The 25,475-nt window shown below is 43.9% G+C and overlaps 1 protein-coding gene across 1 annotated transcript in view; it reads right to left on the minus strand.

The window, feature by feature from the left end:
• Nucleotides 1–5,569, minus strand: part of PLXNC1 (plexin C1) — a 241,814-nt gene extending 236,245 nt beyond the window's left edge. The window contains exons 1-2 of the mRNA XM_063927616.1: nucleotides 4,581–5,569; nucleotides 2,936–3,070 (exon numbers count right to left, since the gene is read on the minus strand). Of these exons, the coding sequence (XP_063783686.1) occupies nucleotides 2,936–3,070; nucleotides 4,581–5,513 (1,068 nt within the window). The 5' untranslated portion in view covers nucleotides 5,514–5,569. The remainder of the gene's footprint in view (nucleotides 1–2,935; nucleotides 3,071–4,580) is intronic.
• Nucleotides 5,570–25,475: the final 19,906 nt, after the last annotated feature.

A 25,475-nucleotide genomic window follows, 5' to 3' on the forward strand; every position in this document is an offset into this window, starting at 1 on the left:
AGGAAAATTTTGCCCTGGGCGCCACAAGGTCTAGAACCGGCCCTGGGCCAGATATAACATGGGCAGAGAGAGTTTAAAGGGCCCCATACACTAGAGCGATATGTCTGAGGCTGAAGTCAGGGGCAACTTCCCTTGAACTCTCCTGGGAGCTTCCCGGGAGTGGTTCCATACGATTCCAAACAATTTGGTACATTTTGCATGCGAAATATCGTATGCGATCCCAGCCATGCCTGCGGGAACCGACATATCACGACTGCAGCACTAAAGGGCCCCATACACTAGAACAATAATGCCCGATTTCAGCCAATTTCGGACATTCGGGACAATATATCGGGCATTCTGGAGGTGTTTCCGATCCGATGCGCGTTCCCGTGAGGGTCGGATCGACTCCCCTAGATCATTAGTGCTGCACTCGTGATATGTTGGTTCCCGCAGGCATGGCTGGGATCGCATACGATATATCGCATGCAAAATGTACCAAATCATTTGGAATTGTATGGAACCACTCCCGGGAAGCTCTAGGGAGAGTTCAAGAGAAATCGCCTACGACCTCAGCCTCAACCATATCGTTCTAGTGTATGGGGCCCTTTACGATCTAGGGGAGCTGATCCGACCCTCATGGAAACGCGCATCGGATCGGAAACACCTTCAAAATGCCCGATTTCACCCGATATACTGTATCGGCTCGAATGCCCGAAATTGGCTGAAATCGGGTATTATCGTTCTAGTGTATGGGGCCCTTTGAATTGGGTGGGGTGTGTTCAAACTGAAATCTAAATTGCAGTGTAAAAATAAATCAGCCAGTATTTACCATGCACAGAAACAATATAACCCACCCAAATCTAACTCTCTCTACACATGTTACATCTGCCCTACCTGCAGTGCAACATGGTTTTGTCCAATTGCTAACTTTTTTAGTTTGCCAACAACTCTGAACAACACACATAGGGGGTCATTCCGACCCGTTCACTCTCTGCAGTTTGTCGCAGTGCAGCGATCGGGTCGGAACATGCAGCCGCAGCGCACGCTAGAGCTGCGCTGGTCGGGAGCTACTCTGGAAGTGCAAAGGCATCCCCCGCATGTCAGTGTGAATGATCGTAGCTGTGCTAAATTTAGCACAGCTACTATCAACTCGGAGAGTTAGATTTGGGTGGGTTATTTTGTTTCTGTGCAGGGTAAATACTGGCTGCTTTATTTTTGCATTGCAATTTAGATTTCAGTTTGAGCACATCCCACCCAAATCTATCTCTCTCTGCACATGTTATATCTGCCCCCCTGCAGTGCACATGATTTTGCCCAACTCCTAACAAATTTGCTGCTGCGATCAACTCTGAATTAGGCACATAGGGGGTCATTCCAAGTTGATCGCTAGCTGCCGTTGTTCACAGCGCAGTGATCAGGCTAAAAATCGGCATTTATGCGCATGCTCCGCAATGTGCACGCGCGACGTATGGGTACAAAGCCTGTTGTGGTTGTGCACAGGTTCTAGCAAAGTTTTCAGTCGCACTGACGGCCGCAAGAAGATTGACAGGAAGGGGGCGTTTCTGGGTGTCAAGTGACCGTTTTCAGGGAGTGTTTGCAAAAACGCAGGCGTGGCTGGGCGTTCGCTGGGCGGGTGTATGACGTCAAATCTGAGAATAGGCTGAAGTGATCGCAAGTGCTGAGTAGGTTCAGAGCTACACAGAAACTGCACAAACAGTTTTTGCAGAGCTCAGCTGCATATGCGTTCGTACTTCTGCTAAGCTAAAATACACTCCCCAGTGGGCGGCGGCATCGCGTTTGCACGGCTGCTAAAACTAGCTAGCGAGCGATCAACTCGGAATGACCCCCTATAGTTTGCATCCAAATCTGATAAACCTCTCTCTTTGTACAATAAAGTAATAATCAAAGTTATGTTTTTCCCTGGTCTTCAAAACAAAGAAAACTTAAATGTATTTCCCCTTACTGCCCCACATTGCCAGAAATAATATTTGGATAGAAGTACAATTTTCATACAATACATGTAGGAAATAGTACGTAGTGAGCAAGTATTATACACATATTTACTGAAATGCCATGCAGTTACTTGCACTGCCATTTAACACATTTTCATATTTTAAACGGTCCTGTACTGAGCATATTTATTTAAAAGTGATGAAAACTGTAATTTATTTCAATTGTGTCTTCACTTTCAACTGAAGAGGGCCCTGATAAGGATAACTAGCAGTAAACTAAGCATATGACTAGAGGGGCGAATGCGGTAACACATGGGCCCTCATTCTGAGTTGATCGCTCGCTAGCTACTTTTAGCAGCCGTGCAAATGTATAGTGGCCGCCCACGGGGGAGTGTTTTTTCACTTTGCTGGAGTGCGAACACCTTTGCAGCAGAGCGCCTGCAAATTCTTTTTGTGCAAAACAAGACCAGCCCTGTAGTTACTTATCCTGTGCGATGATTGCTTGCACGAATGACACGGTAATGACGTCAGATACCCGCCCAGCAAACGCCCGGCCACGCCTGCGTTTTTCCAAACACTCCCAGAAAACTGTCAGTTGACACCCAGAAACTTCCACTTCTTGTCAATCTCCTTGCGTCCACCAGTGCGACTGAAAGCGTTGCTAGAACCTGTGCAAAACCACTATGCTCTTTCTACCCGTACGCCGCGTGTGCACATTGCGGTGCATATGTATGCGCAGATTTGCCGTTTTTTAAATGACTGCTACGCAGCGAACAACGGCAGCTAGCGATCAACTCGGAATGAGGGCCATAGACTCAATGACTGTACAACCCTGCATTACAACCCTGCATCAGTCCCATTGTAAGTAATTGTATAATTTGTTATATACAAGTATGCAAGCGCACAATGGGTGTGCTTAATGACAGTATAAAAACTAACATTGATTTTATCTAACTTTATTATGTGACGTGGCAAGGAAAACATATATGTCATTGGCTCACCTTAAGTATTTGTCCTTTTCTAGTTCCAAGAAAAAATACCAGGCTCTTCTGCACTTCCATTGCATATACTGCAGATAGGTCTCCGTGGATCAGAGTTGATTTTTCACGTATTGGCAAAAGATCAGTAAACGTAGTCTGAAAATAAAATACATAGTAATAATACAATTTGAAGAGTGAACAATAGAAAATATCAATGGTGCATTTAGCATTGCTCAGTCTAGCTCAAGTTAGAATGATATTTCAGTTGTTCCACTTCCATTGCCAAATGACCTCCATTCTATTACCTGCAGCACATTCTCCTGTAGTACTCGGCTCCTGTCATACAGGAGGAGCCAACACTGCAGGCACTGGTCTCCGGAGGCAGCCTAGCATCTTCGGGAATGCAGGGCTGCCCCCGGAGTGATGTCACCGGGATCCCACATGAGACCACGCCCCTCCAGCTTAGGCCATGCCCCTTTTGCCCATAAATGCGCCTTCGGCGCACGAGATGTACAGAGTGCGCACAGCGTATCACCAGACCCGGTGATGCCTCTGGGCGGAGCCAATATGATGACATTATATGAGAATATACATGTGTGTATACACTGTATTTATGTGTATGTGTTTTGTGTATGTATATGTATGCATGCATTTATGTGTTCTATGAGTGTGTGCACTGTATATATGTAAGTTTGTGTGTTCTATGTGTGCGTTTGTCTGGGTGTATGTGTTCTATGTAAAATATGTGTGTATATATGTATTATATATATATCCATACCTCCCAACTGTCCCGATTTGGCTGGACAGTCCCATTTTTCACGGTCTGTCTCGCTGTCTCACCTGCGGGTCGCAGTGTCCCATGGTGGTGGTGGAGGGGCAGTTGGGAGATACCCCCATCACTCACTGCTCTGAGCAAACAGATGCTGTGTGCAAGCGTCATGCAGCCGCTGCGGCCCGCCTCACTCCAAAAGCGCAGCCGCAACGCCGTTGACGCCCCACGACCGTCTCTGTCTGTCAATCAGGCAGAGGCGATCGCACCAGTGAGATTCCTTTGCATCTCACTGTGTGCGCACACGCAGTGCGGCTGCTGCGCGTGTGCACACCTCACTGGACTTCAGCCTGCGTTCACTGCCGCTGCAACGACCAGGTCTGAATTAGGCCGATAGATAGATAGATAGATAGATAGATAGATAGATAGATAGATAGATAGATAGATAGATAGATAGATAGATATTTTAAATGTATTGGCTACAGTATGTATATCACATAATATGTCACACCGTATGGCATATAGATGCTAGGTATGTGAGGACACATCTGTATACTACTATTCCCTGCTATGGCTATGGCAAACTCATATGCTACCCTACATAACTGGACACTACTTGAGATTCGTCCAGCTCTGAAAGCTGGTCAGAATACATTTTTTCATGTAAACACATACATTCATCATCATACCCACATATTGAACAAAGACACCCAAAGTAAACACTGAGCAGAAACCAACACTAAGCAGCAGCTACCCGACCTACCCCAGACACCCTCACTTTGCATGTGTGCATATGTGCTTTAAATACCAGGGACAGGTTTTAGTTCTTGTAAGCCCTGGCCATAACCTATGTTATTGTATATACAACATGTGTGATATAAAACAGTAAATACTCACGCAGCTGTCCTGCCCAACGGCAAAGTCATGATCGATACACCATGATGTGCCTTCTCTGTCTAAGACAGTGAAGTTGTAGACGCAAAGTGCTGTTCTGTCCGGGGACACTTTCTTGTTTGTAGCAAATATTCCTGCCCAAAAATATCCTCCTGAAGTAGTAAATGCAAATGAAGACAAAATAACTCCTCTTTGTTGCTCCCTGTCACATATAAGATTGGTCTGACTTTGAAACTCCAAAGCCAAATTATTTACAGTCAGAACAACAAGCCTTGCAACTGTACTGATAGATGGGTAATAAGGAAAGATCAAATATTTCTTCCATTGAAATGCATCCACAAAATGCAGGCCCTTTGTATCTTCCTTTAATAAAACATGGCTTCCAGAACCTGTAGTTACATACAAACCATCGGATGCTCTTTCTCTAATTTCTATTGGGTGTTTTTCTTGACATTGTTCAGGATGAGTAAATCTAGCAACAATTAAATAGAACAGATTGTTAATAAACAACATGAGCCCCACAGCTGCATTTTCCCGGTCACAAGGCACGATGCCCTCTGTACGATCTGTTAGAACTTTCAGACCATCGATACTTCTCTCCATGCAGGATCCTCGGTTTTCATTCCAGCAACTGAGCACAGTGTCATTATAAACAAGCAGGATTTTGTTATAATAAGTAGTAGTCTGACCTATGTCTCCTTTTTTCATGCACTCATTTCCATTTTCTCCACTTGCTGCTGAACTTTTCACCTTATGAAGTGTGTGATTAAATTGGTACTGGCAGTTTTCTGTGGCTACGATAACATGTCGTCTACCAGCAGCAATGTTATTGATAGGATGCTCAAATACGAAGTATCCTTCACTATACTCAGGCTCTGTGGCTACGAAGCTGATGAAAAGAGAGAACAGGATGCTTGTAGGAAGAATAGCTGCCATTCTGTGCCACTGGTGTGCAGACGGGAGGGCTGTAGGTACTGTGTGGTGTAGGCACTGTCTGTAATCATCTTATGAAGCACTTAAATGGAATGTAACTCTAAAATGTTGTAATATCGTACTAGTTCCCGTTTTTAGGCAACTTCCTGAGATGTTGATCTCTAGTTACTTAAAGAAACAAATATGCTGACTTGCCATAATTTACATGCAGTCCAATGAGTTCTTTTTTAAATTAAAAGATCTGTAATATAGGGCATACTAGCTATACAGTGCACCCAAACTTACTCTGGGCACACTTCAAGTACTTAAAATGCAGCAAGTGTTCTATATACAAACTATTGTATCTAATACTACTGTAATTCTCTTATTATGGGAAAGTCTATACAATTAGAAACACAGTACTTTAGCATGTTATGACTTATTTATTTTGAACTCACCTCCTAATATTAGAGCTAGTATTGTTAGTTAATAAATAGAGAGGAAAGTAGTGTAAAAGATAATCCCATTTGAAAAATAAACTGTAACAAAGATCATAAATCATTTATGAATCAGCCTTTTTTTTAATTGTAAACCCAGAACCTACCTCCCAACTGTCACAATTTAGCCAAGAAAATCTGGATTCAAAGGGGAGAAATCACTATCACTATTGCAACAGTAGTCATATTAACAAATCTTATTTAAATAAAATTATATATATATATATATATATATATATATATATATACATACAGGTTGAGTATCCCTTATCCAAAATGCTTGGGACCAGACGTATTTTGGATATCAGATTTGTCCGTAGTTTGGAATAATTGCACACCATAATGAGATATCATGGTGATGGGACCCAAGTCTAAGCACACAATGCATTTATGTTTCATATACACCTTATACACACAGCCTGAAAGTCATTTTAGCAAATATTTTTAATAACTTTGTGCATTAAAAAAAGTGTGTGTACATTCACACAATTCATTTATGTTTCATATACACCTTATACACACAGCCTGAAGGTCATTTTAGCCAATATTTTTAATAACTTTGTGTATTAAACAAAGTGTGTCTACATTCACACAATTCATTTATGTTTCATATACACCTTATACACACAGCCTTAAGGTCATTTGATACAAAAATTTTAATAACTTTGCGTATTAAACAAAGTTTGTGTACATTGAGCCATCAAAAAAACAAAGGTTTCACTATCTCACTCAAAAAATTCCGTATTTGGATATGGGATACTCAACCTGTATATATAATATATATACCTGTATATATATACACCTAGGCCCGGCGCTACCCACTCAGCGAAGGGATGCAGTGCAGGGAGGCGCCAGGCTGGAGAGGCGCTCTCCCCACTCTGCATCCCTGCTGCGCCACCTGTCTGTCTCTCCTGCTGCTGCGCCTGCCTCCCCTGCTGCTGCTGCGCCTGTCTCCCCTGCTGCTGCCGGCTGCTATGCCTGTCACACTGAGCCTCCTCCCCCCTCACCTGCAACAGCGGCTGTGTGCAGTGTACTGTGCAAGCCCTGAAGAGGGGGTGGGACTATACTGGGATGAGGGGGCTGAGCTACATGGGATGGAGGGGCAGAGCTACACGGAGCAGGCTGTTGTACAGTAGGGATGGCCATCGGCGCTACTGCCATCAATGGTTACCATCGATGCAGATGATGAGACAAACCATCGGTGGCCTCTAAGTTTTCTTTGCATAACCATCAATGGTTTTTATCATCAGTGTTTATGCGCATGCGCGGCTGGTTGCTCTTCTGATGTGTAAGAGCCGAGGGCACGGCTGAGCTTTGAGTGACAGCTCAGCCTCTTAAAGAGGAAGGACATCCCATTCCCGGCTCTTACACATAGGGGTATATTTACTAAGCTCCCGATTTTGACCGATTTGGTGTGTTTTTTTCTAAGTGTCATCTCGGGAATTTACTAAACTAAAATCTCGGCAGTGATGAGGGCATTCGTATTTTTTTTTTAAAGGCAAAGAAAAAATATACGAATGAATACACCATCGGTCAAACACGCCTGTTATTTTATACAACTCGGTAACTTACAAAAAATTTGTATTCACAATCACTGCCGGCAATAGCCAAACACTGCCGTGAAAAAGTACAAATCGTAAAAAAAAAAGCAGTTTTCAAATAGACCTGCTTTTTTTTTAACCGTATTCTGATAGGCATGCACGGATCAGTGAGATCCGTGCATGTTTATCAGCGGGAAGGGGTGTGAAAGAGTTAAAAATCAGAAAAAAAATTGCGTGGGGTCCCCCCTCCTAAGCATAACCAGCCTCGGGCTCTTTGAGCCGGTCCTGGTTGAAAAAATACAAGGGGAAATATGACTGGGGTTCCCCCATATTTAAACAACCAGCCCTGGGCTCTGCGCCTGGTGCCAAAAATACGGGGGACAGAAAACTTAGGGGTCCCCCGTATTTTTAACACCAGCATCGGGCTCCACTAGTCAGAGAGATAATGCCACAGCTGGGGGACACTTTTATATTGGTCCCTGCAGCCCTGGCATTAAATCGCCAGCTAGTCACCCCTGGCCGGGGTACCCTGGAGGAGTGGGGACCCCTTAACTCAACGGGTGCCCCCCCAACACCCACCCAAGGACCAGGGGTGAAGCGGTGGATGGGAGGCTGATAGACTTTTGTGTAAAAAAAAGAATATTGTTTTTTGTAGCAGAACTACAAGTCCCAGCAAGCCTCCCCCACAAGCTGGTACTTGGAGAACCACAAGTACCAGCATGCAGGGGGGGGGGGAACGGGCACGCTGGTACCTGTAGTTCTACTACAAAAAAAACTAAAATAAAAACAAAACACAGACACCGTGAAAGTAAAAGTTTAATGAACACTTACATACATACATACATACTTACCCATGTTGACACGAAGCACTCGGTCCTCTTGTCCAGTAGAATCCAGGGCTACCTGTAAATAAAATTATACTTACAAAGAATTAAGTGTAGATCGGTCCTCTTCTTAAAAGTTATAATCCACGTACTTGTTAAAATAAAAAAAATGAAATACCCGAACCACGCACTGAAAGGGGTCCCATGTTTACACATGGAACCCCTTTCCCCGAATGTTGGGACCCCCGTGACTCCTGTCAAAGAGGGTCCCTTCAGCCAATCAGGGAGCGCCATGTCATGGCACTCTCCTGATTAGCTGTGTGCTCCTGCACTGTCAGTCAGGCTGCGTACTATGGATACAATGTAGCGCAGCAGCGATACATTATATCCAATGGTGGGAACTTTGCAGTGTGCGGTAGACCGCGAGGTTAAGTGGGGTCACTCTTGTGGTTGGACCCACTTAACCTTGCAGTCTACCACACTGACAATGCAGGAGCGCACAGCCAATCAGGAGAGTGCCATGACGTGGTGCTTCCTGATTGGCTGAAGGGACCCTCTTTGACAGGAGTCAAAGATGTGGTACGTGGATTATAACTTTTAAGAAGAGGACCGATCTACACTGGATTCTTTGTAAGTATAACTTTATTTACAGGTACCCCTGGATTCTACTGGACAAGAGGACCGAGTGCTTCATGTCAACATAGGTATGTATGTAAGTGTGCATGTATGTTCATTAAACTTTTACTTTCATGGTGTCTGTGTAGTAGAAATAAGGACAATGCGCGCCTTCGGCGCCTGCCAAAAATAAAGGGGCATGGCTTTAGGGGAAGGTGCCTGGCCCCAGTATAGTGCCAATTCATATTATATGGCACAGTAGTGTCCATTACTTACATTGCACAGCACAGTAGTGTCCATTATTCACATTACACCACACAGTAATACGCCTTATACACATTAAACCCTGTTAGAGACTCATATGTGCATTATGTCATGGTAGAGCCCCTTACACACATTACACCATGGTAGAGGCCCTATATACATTACACCACGGTAGAAGCACTTATACACATTACACCACACAGTGGGGGGGGGGGGGGGTCGTGAGGGAATACATAAGTATTCCTGGTGGACAGAATTCTGGCTGTCAGCTTCCCGACAAAGGCATCCCACCTGCGAGCTGCCAGCAGTGGGATAAGTGCCATGAGTCCCCTTGCGGGCTCAATGCGCTTGCCATGCTGTACGCACAGTGGCTTGCTGCGCTTGCCACAGGATCTATTCCCACTCTATGGGTGCTGTGGACACCCATGAGTGGGAATAGCTTCTGTGAGCCAGGATTCCGGCTGGTGGCATTGCCGGCAAATTCATTGCCTACCCTTGTGAGTGATGGGTCAGGTGCAAAATAATGCTTTGAGCCTCCTCCCCTGCCCCACTTTAAGTTCATAATATCCCACATGAAAGTTGGTAACAGGGAGAGGTAGAGGGTGATAGGGAGAGGCCAAGAGAGACAGAAAAAGGCGGTGTCACACAGAGAGAGAGACAGTGAGAGACAGAGAGAGGTAGAGAGTGACATGGAGAGGCAGTGGGGGAAAGGTAGAGGGTGCTAGAGAAAAGCCGAGAGTGACAGGAAGAGGCAGATTGTGACAAAGAGAGACAGTGGGTGACAGGGAGAGGTAGAGTATGACAGCGTCGGGCCAGTCATCAGACTTTGCTCAAAATGATCGGTTGGCGGGCTGGAGAAAAACTCATAGCTGTTCTGGGCAGTGGTGGTCCCCTTAGTTCTCAGGGTCCCCAATGCAGTGCACCTGCAGGACCAATGGAAGTTCCACCCCTGACACCACAGTAGAGCCTATATTATGCCAGGTAGAGTCCCTGATACACATTATGCCAGGAAGAGCCCCTCATACACATTATGCCAAGTAGAGCTCCTGGTACACTTTATGCCAGGTAGACTCCCTGATACACATTATAACATTATGCCAGGTCTATTTAACATTATGCCAGGTAGAGCCCCTGTTATACTTTATACCAGGTAGAGACCAATTTATGCCAGGGAGAAACCACATTATGCCAGGTAGAGTCCCTGCTGCACATTATGCCATTGTAGAGCCTGTGATACACTTTATGCAAAGTAGAAACCCCATTATGCCAGGTAGACCCCTGATACACATTATGCCAGGTAGAGTCCATGCTATACCTTTTGCAAGATAGAGCCCTCAGTATGCCAGGTAGAGTCCTTGATACATGTTGTGCAAGGTAGAGCCATCATTATGCCAGGTAGAGTCTCTGATACACTTTATGCAATGTAGAGCCCGCATAATGCCAGGTAGAGGCCCTGATACACTTTATGCAAGTTAAAGCCCCCGTTATGCCAGGTAAAGTCCCTGATATACTTTGTGCAGGGTTGAGACCAAATTATGCCAGAGAGAGTCCCTGATACACTCTATACCAGGTAGAGTCTTATGTGTGTGTCTGCTTCCCTCCCTCCCTAAGCACAAATCATCACTTACGCAGCCTCAGATGGGGAACGTCAGAGCGTTCACACGCAGGGACGTATTTTCATATGGACTCAATTGGCTCTTGCCCAAGGGCCCTAGGAGTATAAGGGCCCTAGTCTGATAGCTGAGGATCCCCTCTTTCCAGAGGTACCAGATTTTTGAAAATCGGCCATAGGGAACCAGAGATATCCGACTTCAAAACAGTGGTCCCCATCCAAGCCTATTAATTGGTTTTCCCAGCCAGATATCTCGGGCTCTGTATGACTTAGAGTTTTTCTGAGGATACATTTCAAAAGCTGGGACTTTCCGCTTTCGGTGGACACTGGCAGCTTGTCTCTACTATGCCCAGAACCAGAGATATCAGCCTTCAAGCAGCTGGTCCCTGCTCAAGCTCCACACGCCTAATATGCAGTTTTATATATTCGTTGGTGGATTGTTCTGGCTCCTGAACTCTGATCCCCAAGTCCCCAGTACCTCCTAACAGGTGAGACGCAATTTTTTATCCCATTCAAAGCTAAGAAATCTTTTTCCAGGAACTTTAGATATCTGCAGTCATGCAAGCTGCTCTCTAACCAGAAAATGATGAATATTAAGAGCACTCCACCATCGACTCCTCCCTTACATATTAAACTCCCCATACCACCCTGGAAGTCATGTACCGGGACGCCTTCATTCAGCGCAATGCCCCCTTCTACAGTTTAGTGTTCTCCCTCCCACCCCATCTGTGCAGTAAAGGAGTAATTAGCAGAAATTACTGCTCCAGGTCCTATATGCTGAGTGGAAGATAGAACACCCCCTACCACCAGCAGGACATCAAAGCTGCCACTGATAGCACCCTCCCTGGAGGATGGGTAGGGGCCCCAGTGCATTGCTGTGCCCAGGGGCCCAACTGCTGTTAAGACGGCCCTGTTCACACGACAAGCTGCAGCGCCTGGCTACCAATCTATCTCACACTCTAACAAGCATGTGTTGCAGGCGGGTCTGTGCTCACAGTGCACATGCGCTGTGTGCCAGACATCGCTGGCACAAACCTAGTTACGGTCCTGTACTGCGCTGATATCACTTCTCCCCCATATCAGAGTATCATACATCTACCTATAAGTTAGGTGCAAAAACAGTAGTGATTTATTTTCAGCATTTCGGGGTTATGTCACTCATTCATCAGTATCATTTGTATCTGAGTGCCACATTCCATGTTACTGATAGAGTCAAATAACTACCTTTTAACATTAGCTATATATTAATACCGTGTAGCCGTAATGGCTGCTAAACCATGTGCACATGCTACGCACTCCGTACGCTATTTGCGTATGAAGACCTCGCACGTGGTACGCAAATAAAGTACACACGCTGTGCTGGGTGTACGGAATACCCACAGTGAGCATACACACAGACAGTAACCTTTATAAACTTTAAACACAGATTATGCTTACACTGTAACCCTTGTATGCAACACACTATGATTGAGTTTGTATTGTAAAACCTTACTACTGAAATACTGCAGCGATATAACGCTGCTTAACCTTGTTAATGTAAATGCTGTTAGAGCGATTTAGAATTCAGAAACCCTTTGTACCAGCTAGAGAGACACAGACACCCTGCTGAGGTTCTAACACCTTATATGAACGTTCTATTTGCAAAAGAATAATACAATACAAGTCATACACTACCAATATAACATAGACTACCTAACCAGATTACTGCACATGAAATACAATAACAGTACAATAACACTTAAGAGAAAGGAGAGAGAAAGAGGAGAGGAGAGAGAGATATGGCTCACAATAACAATAAAGACAATATGATTGCGGAGAACTTACGCACAAGGGAAACAATCGCATGCGCCTCTGGATATCCAGCTCCCGATTATCAGTGATGAGAACCGTTGAAGAGAATAGTAGAATGGGAGCTGGATCAGATTGGCTTGTCTTTTTATACCCTACACACAATACAGTACAATGGTCCCTATATTCTTATTGTTCATTGGACACAGGAATTCGTCTCCGCATTATAACAAAAGGTCATAGGTTGATTCATACAGGTGGGCTGTGACTATTTCAAACTGCTCAGGTGGGTGGGAAACTAGGTTTCCCCGCCGCATGGATAATAAAGTGCAAATAATAGTAAAAGTCCATAAACTTCTTATGTCCATAACTATTCGCACGAGCGATTAATCCGCTTCAAACCAACACCGGAATATTGCTAATTAAATACTCTTCCGATGGATACTAAACACCACTGTATAACCCTTGTCTGACCCTTCGTATCAAACAAAGAGGGATCTCTTTGTCTATGAACATGCTACATTAACTAAACTTTCAGATTCTATCAAAGGGACCATAATCTACAAAATACATTATATGGTAAAAATATGTAACAATTGAGTCGCACGCTAGGCGCACATAAACTCTACCGTAAATGCGCATACCGTGCGCCTGCGGGTGCACATAACAGCGGGTATGCGTACGCACGGGAGAGCGCATGTACGCGCAGCGGGGACACGCATGAGGTGCAAATATGGCAGTGTGCATCATGATATTTTTCTGACTTTGACAGTCCACCCTTTGGCAGTCACAAATAACTGCCACTTCCTAAAACATTTCAAAAAGAGAAAAATATATGTCATGTGTAAATACATTTCCATGGTTGGGTAGGGGAGGAGAGAAGAAGGTGTGAAAAGGGTATGACCTAGTGAGATAGCAAAAGAATGTGTGTATGAATCCATGTTTGGGGGGTCATGTATCATCGTGCCGTACGTGTTTTAAATCAAGCTTCGAGGTATTGCGAAGTATACATTTGAATTCCTTCTTATCCCGTATTAAGGGTCTGTGGATGGGCTGTCAAACTTTACCGAGCTCGTTTCGGCTTTTGGTTGCAACAAAATGGGGGAGCACATTTTAGTTGATGATACATGAATGGGGGGATATGTGATTGCTGATATCTGTGCCTGTATTCCCTATCGACTATGTGTGTCATTACCTGAAGGTTGTAGAGATGAAGATAAGAAACAATTATGGTAAATGCAGTGGTATTCTATGTCAGGTTAATGAACATTTGTCGGTTGAAGTCTTGTCTGGTGTCTGTTGAATGCAGTCTTCTTTGGGCTTTTGCAAAAAGTGCGAGCAAAAGCTTTGTCAATGTCCATAGACTTACAAAAGTGTTGGGCTAGCGTAAATTTAAAATTTCTAGGGAAACTGGGGGTCTATGGCATAGTCCATCTGTTGTTTGTGTACAAGGTTGTCAAACTTCTTCTTTAATCCATCTGTTGTCTGTATATAAGGTCATCAAATTCCTCTTCCAAGCGGGTCTTTTTATCTTGGGGAAAAAAAAAGAGAAACAGGTGAAAGAAACGGACCATAGAATCGCATTTTCATCACATCATTGTCTCTATCTTTGGGTCATAAATCAAATCCATTGGAATTACAATTTCCTCACTCCTTAGACTCATTACCCTGGTACTCCGTTTGCACTTCGTTAAAGCCTGACCGCATCTAAATATCAAGCCAATCGATATGACAACACCTAAGATACATAGAAGAAACTTCCCTACATCCATTATGACTCCTTGAGCCCATTCTCCTAAACCAGAGAACCAATTTCGCGGGTTCAACCATGACACCCAACCAGTCAGCTCATTACCCACAGCAGCAAGGGTGAGATTGTGTCTCCTGCGAAATTCCCACTTTAATTGGAGAATATCGTCCATCTTTTGGTCTATGACCTCGACCGGGTCCTCGGTGCTATTCGTAATATAAGTGCAGCATTTCACGCCGTACTGCGTTGCCAGTGTGACACAATATCCACCTGTCACTGCCGTGAGATAATTAAGAACCATCCTATGCTGAACCAGTTCTGTTTTATAAGCTTGGAGCTCTCTTCCGGTATATCTAAAAGTGTCGTCATACATTTCAGTGATATTGTCTAATAAATTTGCAAGCGCAGATATATATCTATAATTCAACACTCCTCTAGCGGTGCGAGTGAAATCTAACGCGAGCAGAACCTGAATCCCGGTGGATTCATGGATCAGATCAGAGGCCGGATGCTCTGTCCTTTCTGTCAGTTGCCTTTTAACTACGTGTTCGTAATGGGTGTGAGTATAAGGAGCTTGGGCACCACGGTGTATATCTTTCATTTTGGTATGTGATACAGTCATTACCTCAGGCAGTACTTTTCCAATATAACACAATCCTTCAGAGTTTGGGGCAAGCCACTTATACGCCTTCCTCCCGCATATGAAATATGCATCATCGGGGAGAACATATGGGACGGAGTAGGACATAACCATATTACACATCTTCCATGTGAAACCTCCTAACCCTAATTCTCCCATCTGTCTAGTACACGTATCTGTTTGTATGATATGTGCACAGTATCCTGGTGATACCTCTCCAACTCTCATGATTCTACTTCCTAGGGTATACCTATATCGGAAAGATTTTTCCTTACCGGCTATGTGGCGTATAAGCTCTGTATCTGTAGGCATTCTATCTGCTCTATATGAAAAGGTCATGGTTTGGTTACTCCATGACACTTCCCAATTTCCCGGCTTTCGGGGATTGGAAATGTTAAAACATATTAGGGACCTATCCACATGATATTGGTGGAGCTTCAAACTAGGAGGACTGGAGATATTAAACCTCCTGTCCACCGGTCTCCCACCCTTTAGCTCAAGTACCTCCCCTACCGTTAAAGGGAATGGTACTAATCCTGATTTGCTATGGCCTTGAGGTACTTGAGAGCATACCCAACAATCTGTCTGATTTAACACATTACCCACTAAGGAGTGATAGTCACTCAATGGATGCCGGTTCATGTTAATGTTAAAACTGGACTGACATTTCTTGATGCACCCATCCTCTACTACACTGTCACAGAGTCTACAGATACAGTTCTCTTTTCAGCTAACAATGTTTACAAATAACATGGCTGCTAGATCGTTTCCGGTACTCGCCTTTTGCTTGGTGGTTGTGTTGCTATTGGAAATTTACACCTCCGTCTCAGTCATCGGAACCTTTCTGGATCCTTTCTCGACCTCCATGGTACTCTCGCCGGAACAGACTGCTCTGGTCAACATCATGGTCAACAGGAAAATCCGTATCACAGTCTCTTGGGGCAAGTCCATCTTACAGGAGGAAAAAGAGAAATTTGTAATGGGGGTACAGGAAAACAGTTTGAGGGGGAGAGAAACTTGTTACGATAATTAGTTCTCTAGTCTTGTTGTTCTTCTTGTTCTGCTGTCATCTCAAAGGTGCTGTCTCTCAGTCTTCCAAACGAACACTCCGGTGATACAATATTCCTTCCAAACCAGCGATCTTTCTGTAAGGAGCAAAAATCTTGCATTACCATTTGTCTAACTGATGTGTGACATACCATCTTTAAAACATGAAAACATGAGTGAGAAGAGAGAGAAAACAAAAAAAAACAAAGAAAGAGAGAAAAATTCCTATGCATATATATTACATAAATCAACAATAAACAACAACAGGAAAAAAAAACATTTTTCAAACACTTTAAAATATTGTCAGATCATCAGGCTGTCATATCTACATGTCCAATGGTTTCCTTGCGCAGTCCCTCCCACCAGCACCTCCATACTCCACCCTCTGTATCTGGCCAGGATACATTGATGCGGATAGGTCATGCTGGGGTTTGGTAGACTTCTGCAAAGACCAAGCAGATATGCAATGTTTGAGTCCTACCAATAATCGTCAGAGATGGGGAGAGAAAAAGAAACATTTCACAGATACATATACAACGTTTCACCCGGTCATTCCTGTGTCTTCAGGGAATGACCTCCCAATTTATTAACCGTTACCTCAGGCTTACCATCAGTCCTAATGATCACCTTTCCTGACTACATATCATGAGTGTGGGCCAAAATTCTTCCTATCTGATCCCTGGTTACAATTTGGTGTGTCCTAACTTTTGCTCATTTTCATGTCTAGGGGGTTTATATGAATTTGGTCTACTTCTTGATCTACAATCTCTTGCAAAATGACCTTCCTTCTGGCAATTATAACACCTTTTCACCTTTGACTTACCCACAGGGATCTGAGGCTTCTTTGTTTCCCCGTGCTTGATGCTGTTTTGCTCATGCCCAACAGCAGAGTCCCTTAATGCAGTTACTGATTTATCTCTCCAGTATGGATTGGTGATCTGTATCCTTGCTCTCAACACTTCCTTTAAACCATCCATTAGCACAGATACTGCTACTTCTCTGTGCGGTGCACTTGTTTCGATGTTTTCTATACCCGTATACCTAGTCATGTCCTGCAATGCCCGTTGGAAATAATTAGAAGTACTTTCCCCTTCGTTTTGTCTTATGGAGAAGATTTTGTTCCACTCGACAATAGCTGGGAAATATACTTCTAACTGTCGGTTGATCTGCTTAATACATTCCTGATTGTGTTCCTCCGTACAAGGTACCTCCGTGTCTAATTTACAATCAGCAATAAATTTCGCAGGGTCAACACTGGAGGGCAAACATGCCCTCAGCACTGTCCGCCACTCTTTGTTGGTGGGTTTTGTGGAGTTTCCTAGTTCTTTAATAAATCTTTGACATGTAACTAGATCTTCCCTAGGATCAGGGAATTCAGACATAATTGATCTCAATTCGGTCCGGGACCAGGGACAGCGCATTGCACTGTCCTTGACGGGAATGGTTCCCTGATCGTCAGTCTTCCCATTGGGGACTGTGATCACCCTGACAGGACTAAACTCAATTACATCACCTTGTTTTGGTCTTACAATATGGGGTACATTTGTTTGTGCGTGATATAAAACATTGTACGTACCTGTGGACACGACCTCACCTGACCCTCCGTTAGGGGGTTTGATTATTGCCTTTACCGATTTGGTCGCGTCCACCTGGATGTCTTGTGTGATGGCTGCTGGAAGAGGTGCCGACATCGTGCTGGGCTCACTTTCTTGCTTGTATTCCTGAGGGAAGTTTAACATGGGGTGCGACTTGCACAGGTTAACATTTGTAATTTTTACACTTTCATTATTATAAACATTATTACATTTGTTACTTTCATTCTTAATACAGTTACTAAGTGCATTTTTATCATTCACCAGTGTGTCATTCTCTGTAACCACCTTCTCTTTTATTGCCACATTTCTCTCACCAAGGTGAGAGTCAGCTGTATGAGCTAACTCTCCTTGTATTTCACTTTCCCGTTGCCATAACTGTAAACAATCATTTTGTCTAATCCTTTGCTTGGCAGATTTTATTAGACCTATCCTTTTTCGTGGGTTTTGCAATACCTCAGGGTTCAGACTGCCTACCCGGGGAGACTGTTCCCCATCATCCTCTGTCATAAGTTCCCATTCGTTGCATAATACCTGATACCTTGCGGACCCTTTGGGCCAGCAACTACCAACGTGAACCCTTGTTGGACGTCCCTTCTTTGAGCAACTGGCCCCCATCGTTTGTAGATATTGCTATCTTAGCTAATTCTTACAAACAGACCAAATTGCCCGCAGTAAGGCGACGGTGAAAGTTCAACTAGTGCTTTCACTCACTCTGCGCCCCAATTGGCCTATCCAATCCGTGGGATCTTTTGTAACCTCTATTTACTGGGGCGCGCGGGAGTATGCGATCCCTCCCCAGTAAGTATTGGTTGTTGGAGATTTGCTTAGTGAACAGCGAAACTCCCTTAAAATAACAAAAACCTACACAAATCACGTTAGAATGTACAAATAGCGTTTATGATCCCACAATAAATTGTTGATGGGTACCAAGGTAACAAACTAATGCACACAATTACGTGCGGTCCAGTCGCACAGCGCATAAATAACTAAATATTTATACGCTTTACGACCAATGGAATCGGTTGTTTAGGCTGCGAAACCTTCAGCCGGAGCTTTACCTTGACTATATGGGTGCTACGCAAAACCCCCGGGGCTGCGCTTAAATACCTCGCAGTCCTTTTGTCTGCGGAAACTACTTGCTCCTTCACCTTATACAATGTTAACGCGGGCAAGCCAGTCCCACGCCACCAAGTGTCCACTCACCTGATGTGGTCTCCGACGGGATCCCGATTTGTGGGTTCACAAAAATAATACCTTAAGTTCCACACTCACTCCTATTCAATCATATACACTTTTAATCTTTCTGTACAGAAATTCCTTTCATACAGGTAGGGGTCCAATCCCTGGGTTTGCAGTAGAAAAAGGTTTTCTTTAGCTAATACTTTTTGAAAAACTGAACTGAACAACCGTGTGCTATTTATCAGGTGGCTATACTATACCGCCCACCCTAAACAAGGTTATTGTGTGATTTGAGTCTCAATGGGCGTATGCGTACGCTCCGTTGCGTAAAACACGCCATATGCGTATGTCTTTGCGTCACGTACGTGCTTTCGCACGTTGTCCGAGACCCTTATGCACAAAGTGCAGATACGCCCACAGTGACACAATCAACACGTTTCTATCAATGTAAACAATATTCAACAGAAATCGCTTACCGTACACCACACAGTATTTGCTATGCTGTGTGTGTGTCCTTTACACTTATACCCTTAACAATTTTCCTTTGTAATTTTAACTAAATAGCACTAAATTCCTCAGCACGTATCTAATAATCAATTTCTAATGGCAACAAGAAAGTGAGCTGCAACAATGTAGATGTGTGCGTGCGTGCGTGTGTGCATATGCAAAAGCAGAAATAAACAGTTTTAAAAGATAATAGCGTATTGTTCTTACCTCCGGTTCCGGATTCCACCCCAGCACTCCTACAGCATAGCGAAACAGACGCTTATCTAGCCAGCACTACTGTATCCCTCACCACCAATACGGATACTTAAGGATACTGCGTTCCCGCCCTTTGCTGACAGATAAAGTCTGTTTTAGCTAGTGCGGATGGATGTGTGGAGGACGGACGAGCCCTCAATTGATAAAGCCTAATATTTATCCTATATAACACACTATAAAGAGGTTAAGAGACACAGTACGCGATTGGCGTACGAGGTACCGTAAGGGTACGCTCTTTGCGTAGCGGACGCTGTATCGGGAGCGAGCCGCTCGAGCGACACAAACGCTCGCGAGAATACGCTGTTGGTATCGGGCACACTATAGATGAGCGACTACCGTAATGCTACGCTATCAGCGTAGCGGACGCTCGAGACCGCGAGGAGATCACGAGCGGCGCAGACGCTCACAAGATAACAATCAGTAGACCTTGAATGTAACACACAGAAAGGATATTCTTATACTGTAGACCTTGTATGCAACACACTATGATTGAGTTTGTATTGTAAAACCTTACTACTGAAATACTGCAGCGATATAACGCTGCTTAACCTTGTTAATGTAAATGCTGTTAGAGCGATTTAGAATTCAGAAACCCTTTGTACCAGCTAGAGAGACACAGACACCCTGCTGAGGTTCTAACACCTTATATGAACGTTCTATTTGCAAAAGAATAATACAATACAAGTCATACACTACCAATATAACATAGACTACCTAACCAGATAACTGCACATGAAATACAATAACAGTACAATAACACTTAAGAGAAAGGAGAGAGAAAGAGGAGAGGAGAGAGAGATATGGCTCACAATAACAATAAAGACAATATGATTGCGGAGAACTTACGCACAAGGGAAACAATCGCATGCGCCTCTGGATATCCAGCTCCCGATTATCAGTGATGAGAACCGTTGAAGAGAATAGTAGAATGGGAGCTGGATCAGATCGGCTTGTCTTTTTATACCCTACACACAATACAGTACAATGGTCCCTATATTCTTATTGTTCATTGGACACAGGAATTCGTCTCCGCATTATAACAAAAGGTCATAGGTTGATTCATACAGGTGGGCTGTGACTATTTCAAACTGCTCAGGTGGGTGGGAAACTAGGTTTCCCCGCCGCATGGATAATAAAGTGCAAATAATAGTAAAAGTCCATAAACTTCTTATGTCCATAACTATTCGCACGAGCGATTAATCCGCTTCAAACCAACACCGGAATATTGCTAATTAAATACTCTTCCGATGGATACTAAACACCACTGTATAACCCTTGTCTGACCCTTCGTATCAAACAAAGAGGGATCTCTTTGTCTATGAACATGCTACATTAACTAAACTTTCAGATTCTATCAAAGGGACCATAATCTACAAAATACATTATATGGTAAAAATATGTAACGATTGAGTCGCACGCTAGGCGCACATAAACTCTACCGTAAATGCGCATACCGTGCACCTGCGGGTGCACATAACAGCGGGTATGCGTACGCACGGGAGAGCGCATGTACGCGCAGCGGGGACACGCATGAGGTGCAAATATGGCAGTGTGCATCATGATATTTTTCTGACTTTGACATTACTTACCTACAGTGGCAGTATATCTCTACAAATCTCTGGTAAATGACGCAGAGGGCATTTTTCTGGAGATTTGCGCATGCACAATCAGGAAATCTTTGGGAAAATAGTCGCTACGCCATTTCCCTCGAGATTTGTGCATGCACAATAGAGTCTGTGCCTCTCTAGTGCTCAGACTCTATTGTGCTGATGGGCGCTGGATGCAGAGGAGGAGGGGGCCCCAGCGGAGGAGGATGCTCACGGACCTCGGAGACTTGTAAATTCAGAGTGTATTCACAGCAAGTGACATCAACGTTTCGGGGACCAATTCCCCTTCGTCAGGATAAAGTGACAGTGCATCAAAACAGTTTAAATAGCATAACCCATTACTCACCCCATGTGCACATGTATTCAATCATCTGATTGTTGCCAGCTGGCCACCCGTCGGAGCCTCCGCTCCGTGCTTCCGCCCTCGTCAGCGTGGACCGGAAGTGACGTTGCGGGACCCCTCCGTTGTGTCCACGGCAACACTATGTGCAAAACAAATACATCATCAGTGTAAACAGCGGCTATTCAGACAGCACACCATGACAAATATAACATTATTCATATTAAGTGCTACAGTGTCAAACAACAATAGTGTTAGATAAAACTTACTAAACATATTCTTATATTATAAAATATTGTGAAACCTTACAGTTATGTCATCGTGAGATTCCTATTAAAAACAATGGTGCATCGCAGATAACCCTGCCGTTCGAAATGCCTTCTTGTGTTGTCCATCAGGCACACTTTGTCTCAGGCTTCAATTAACCCTTTAACTTTTATGCTGCTATTAGGGCCTAATGAACAGCTTGTCCAGACTGGCAGTCCTCACTCACAGTCACTGCCCTATTAATGGACCTATCACCAAGCCATAGAGATGGATGAAAAATAAATTTAAACAAACGGCACTTATTAGTGTTAGCGGCCCGGCTGATAAGGTTTTTTTTAAATAAAGTTAATTAAGCCCAAATTATCGTTGAGCCCGTTAGGTTTTAACGTGTTCAGCCTATGGATCCACATGGATTCAAGTTGTAGGAGCCTTTTGCCCCTATTGCCCCCCCGCACTGACTCTGGGACATGGTCTATAATACGATGTTTGAGGGTGGCCATACTGTGACGGTGTTCCACAAAGTGCTTTGCAACAGGCTGGTCACCCCCTCCTGTGACCAACGCATTTCTAATGGCCAGCCTGTGCTGTGCCATCCTCACCTTGAATTGGCACTCTGTTTTGCCTATGTAGTAGCGCCCACAAGGGCATATAATGGCGTATATCACAAATTTTGAGCTACAGGTTAATGGCCATTTGATTTTAAAGCTCTTCCCTGAGCAGGGGTGGGCAATAGAATCCCCAGGTGACATGTATGTGCACGTAGTGAAAACCGATATGTCCAAATTTAAAACAAAACCCACCCACTTTATGACAAGAAAAAATGGATGTTTCAAATGCACTGGGTGCACTACGTGCACATACATGTCACCTGGGGATTCTATTGCCCACCCCTGCTCAGGGAAGAGCTTTAAAATCAAATGGCCATTAACCTGTAGCTCAAAATTTGTGATATACGCCATTATATGCCCTTGTGGGCGCTACTACATAGGCAAAACAGAGTGCCAATTCAAGGTGAGGATGGCACAGCACAGGCTGGCCATTAGAAATGCGTTGGTCACAGGAGGGGGTGACCAGCCTGTTGCAAAGCACTTTGTGGAACACCGTCACAGTATGGCCACCCTCAAACATCGTATTATAGACCATGTCCCAGAGTCAGTGCGGGGGGGGCAATAGGGGCAAAAGGCTCCTACAACTTGAATCCATGTGGATCCATAGGCTGAACACGTTAAAACCTAACGGGCTCAACGATAATTTGGGCTTAATTAACTTTATTTAAAAAAAACCTTATCAGCCGGGCCGCTAACACTAATAAGTGCCGTTTGTTTAAATTTATTTTTCATCCATCTCTATGGCTTGGTGATAGGTCCATTAATAGGGCAGTGACTGTGAGTGAGGACTGCCAGTCTGGACAAGCTGTTCATTAGGCCCTAATAGCAGCATAAAAGTTAAAGGGTTAATTGAAGCCTGAGACAAAGTGTGCCTGATGGACAACACAAGAAGGCATTTCGAACGGCAGGGTTATCTGCGATGCACCATTGTTTTTAATAGGAATCTCACGATGACATAACTGTAAGGTTTCACAATATTTTATAATATAAGAATATGTTTAGTAAGTTTTATCTAACACTATTGTTGTTTGACACTGTAGCACTTAATATGAATAATGTTATATTTGTCATGGTGTGCTGTCTGAATAGCCGCTGTTTACACTGATGATGTATTTGTTTTGCACATAGTGTTGCCATGGACACAACGGAGGGGTCCCGCAACGTCACTTCCGGTCCACGCTGACGAGGGCGGAAGCACGGAGCGGAGGCTCCGACGGGTGGCCAGCTGGCAACAATCAGATGATTGAATACATGTGCACATGGGGTGAGTAATGGGTTATGCTATTTAAACTGTTTTGATGCACTGTCACTTTATCCTGACGAAGGGGAATTGGTCCCCGAAACGTTGATGTCACTTGCTGTGAATACACTCTGAATTTACAAGTCTCCGAGTGCCGCCTCTTTATTCCTCTGATTATATATATATATATATATATATATATATTAATTATACTTTGATATTGTATCCTACTCCACTAGCGCCTGTTGGCGCGGGAGGTTTCTGAGTCCCCAGAAACCCCCCCTGATGGACCAAATTTATATTTTTAAATCTGGTGGGGTCCAGCTGCCAGCGATTGGATCCCCATCCCCTCCGCGATTCGTGGGTCGGTGATGAGGGGCAAAACCAATATTACATATATTTCACTTAGAATGGTGTCATACTGGCTTTGCCCTCTCCTCATTGACCTGCGAATCATGCCATATAGCCGTCAGGGGGTGGAGCCTAATTATGAACGTTTCCCGGGCACTGCCCGACCCCCAGCTCTGCCAGCAGCCAGTGATCTCCTACTGCAGAATCCAACCTCAGGGCAGGCTCCAGGTGTCAGTGACAGTGTGTGTGTTTGTGTGTATGTGTTCTATGTGTGTGCGTGTGTGTGTGTGTGTGTGTGTGTGTATATGTATATATTCTATCTGTGTGTGTATTTATGTGTGTATGTGTTCTGTGTATGTGTGTATATATATATATGTTTCGTTTTGTATGTGTGTGTATTTGTATGTGTTCTATGTATGTGTTCTATGTATATGCGTGTTTTGTATGTATGTATATATATATATGAGATCCCGGCAGTCAGCGGCGAGCGCAGCGTGTCCCTCGCGGGTTTGCTGCGCTCGCCACTCTTCAGGGTTCTATTCCCCCTCGGGATCCAGCCGGCGGTCGGTATTTCAGTAGGTGCCGGGATTCCGGCGTCGGTATGTGTATATGTGTCAATCTATATACCTGTAGATTTCATTCATTGTGTGTTTATGTAGAACCTTCTATTTACTGTGTGGGCACAGTATAATATATCTGGCATGCTGGCTTCGGGTGTATACTTGTATTTTATGTGTAGATTTTGCACATTGTATTATTTATTCAGCTTTGCAAAATCATGTACTCTTAGCTGCTATTTATGCAATGTCTCTCTATATTTAATATCTCTCTATATTCTCTGTATACTCGCTAAGCCTATGCCCACAATGTACACAAATGTAACTAGCATTAATTATTGGTCATCCGTGTTCATTTCTTCCATTTGCTTATATATCTGAAATAATGTGTTATTAACCACATATATGGGGCCTGCTAGGCGTTGATGTCATTGTGATACGCTGTTGCTTTTACTTTTCACCATTATACAGTATCTATATCTTTTTTGCCTTGAAAAAGAATCCAGTGAGAATCGAAATGTTGGGTGTATTTATCCAGCATGCAATAAAATATATGAAGATCTCTGTATATAAACAATCTGGAGAGTGCCTTTTTCTTACAACAAGTAGGATACAGTATTAATCTGTACATGGGATACCCTATCTGGCTCAAATCTCTAAAGGATAACCCCAGTAATTACTACTCGGATGTGAGTGCCAGACCACACCACGAGATTATATATATATATATATATATATATACAAACAAATATAGAAAACCACAGCACTCGCCACCCCAGAAGCGGGGTGCAGTGTCTGCACTCACCACTCATAGGGTGGGGTGCATGCAGCCCATGGCCACCTACCCAAATACATACAAATAGAGAATTCAGCACTCACCATAGCAAGCTCACTTGTCCTCA

Source organism: Pseudophryne corroboree, chromosome 6, assembly GCF_028390025.1.
Source record: "Pseudophryne corroboree isolate aPseCor3 chromosome 6, aPseCor3.hap2, whole genome shotgun sequence".
Taxonomy (NCBI): domain Eukaryota; kingdom Metazoa; phylum Chordata; class Amphibia; order Anura; family Myobatrachidae; genus Pseudophryne; species Pseudophryne corroboree.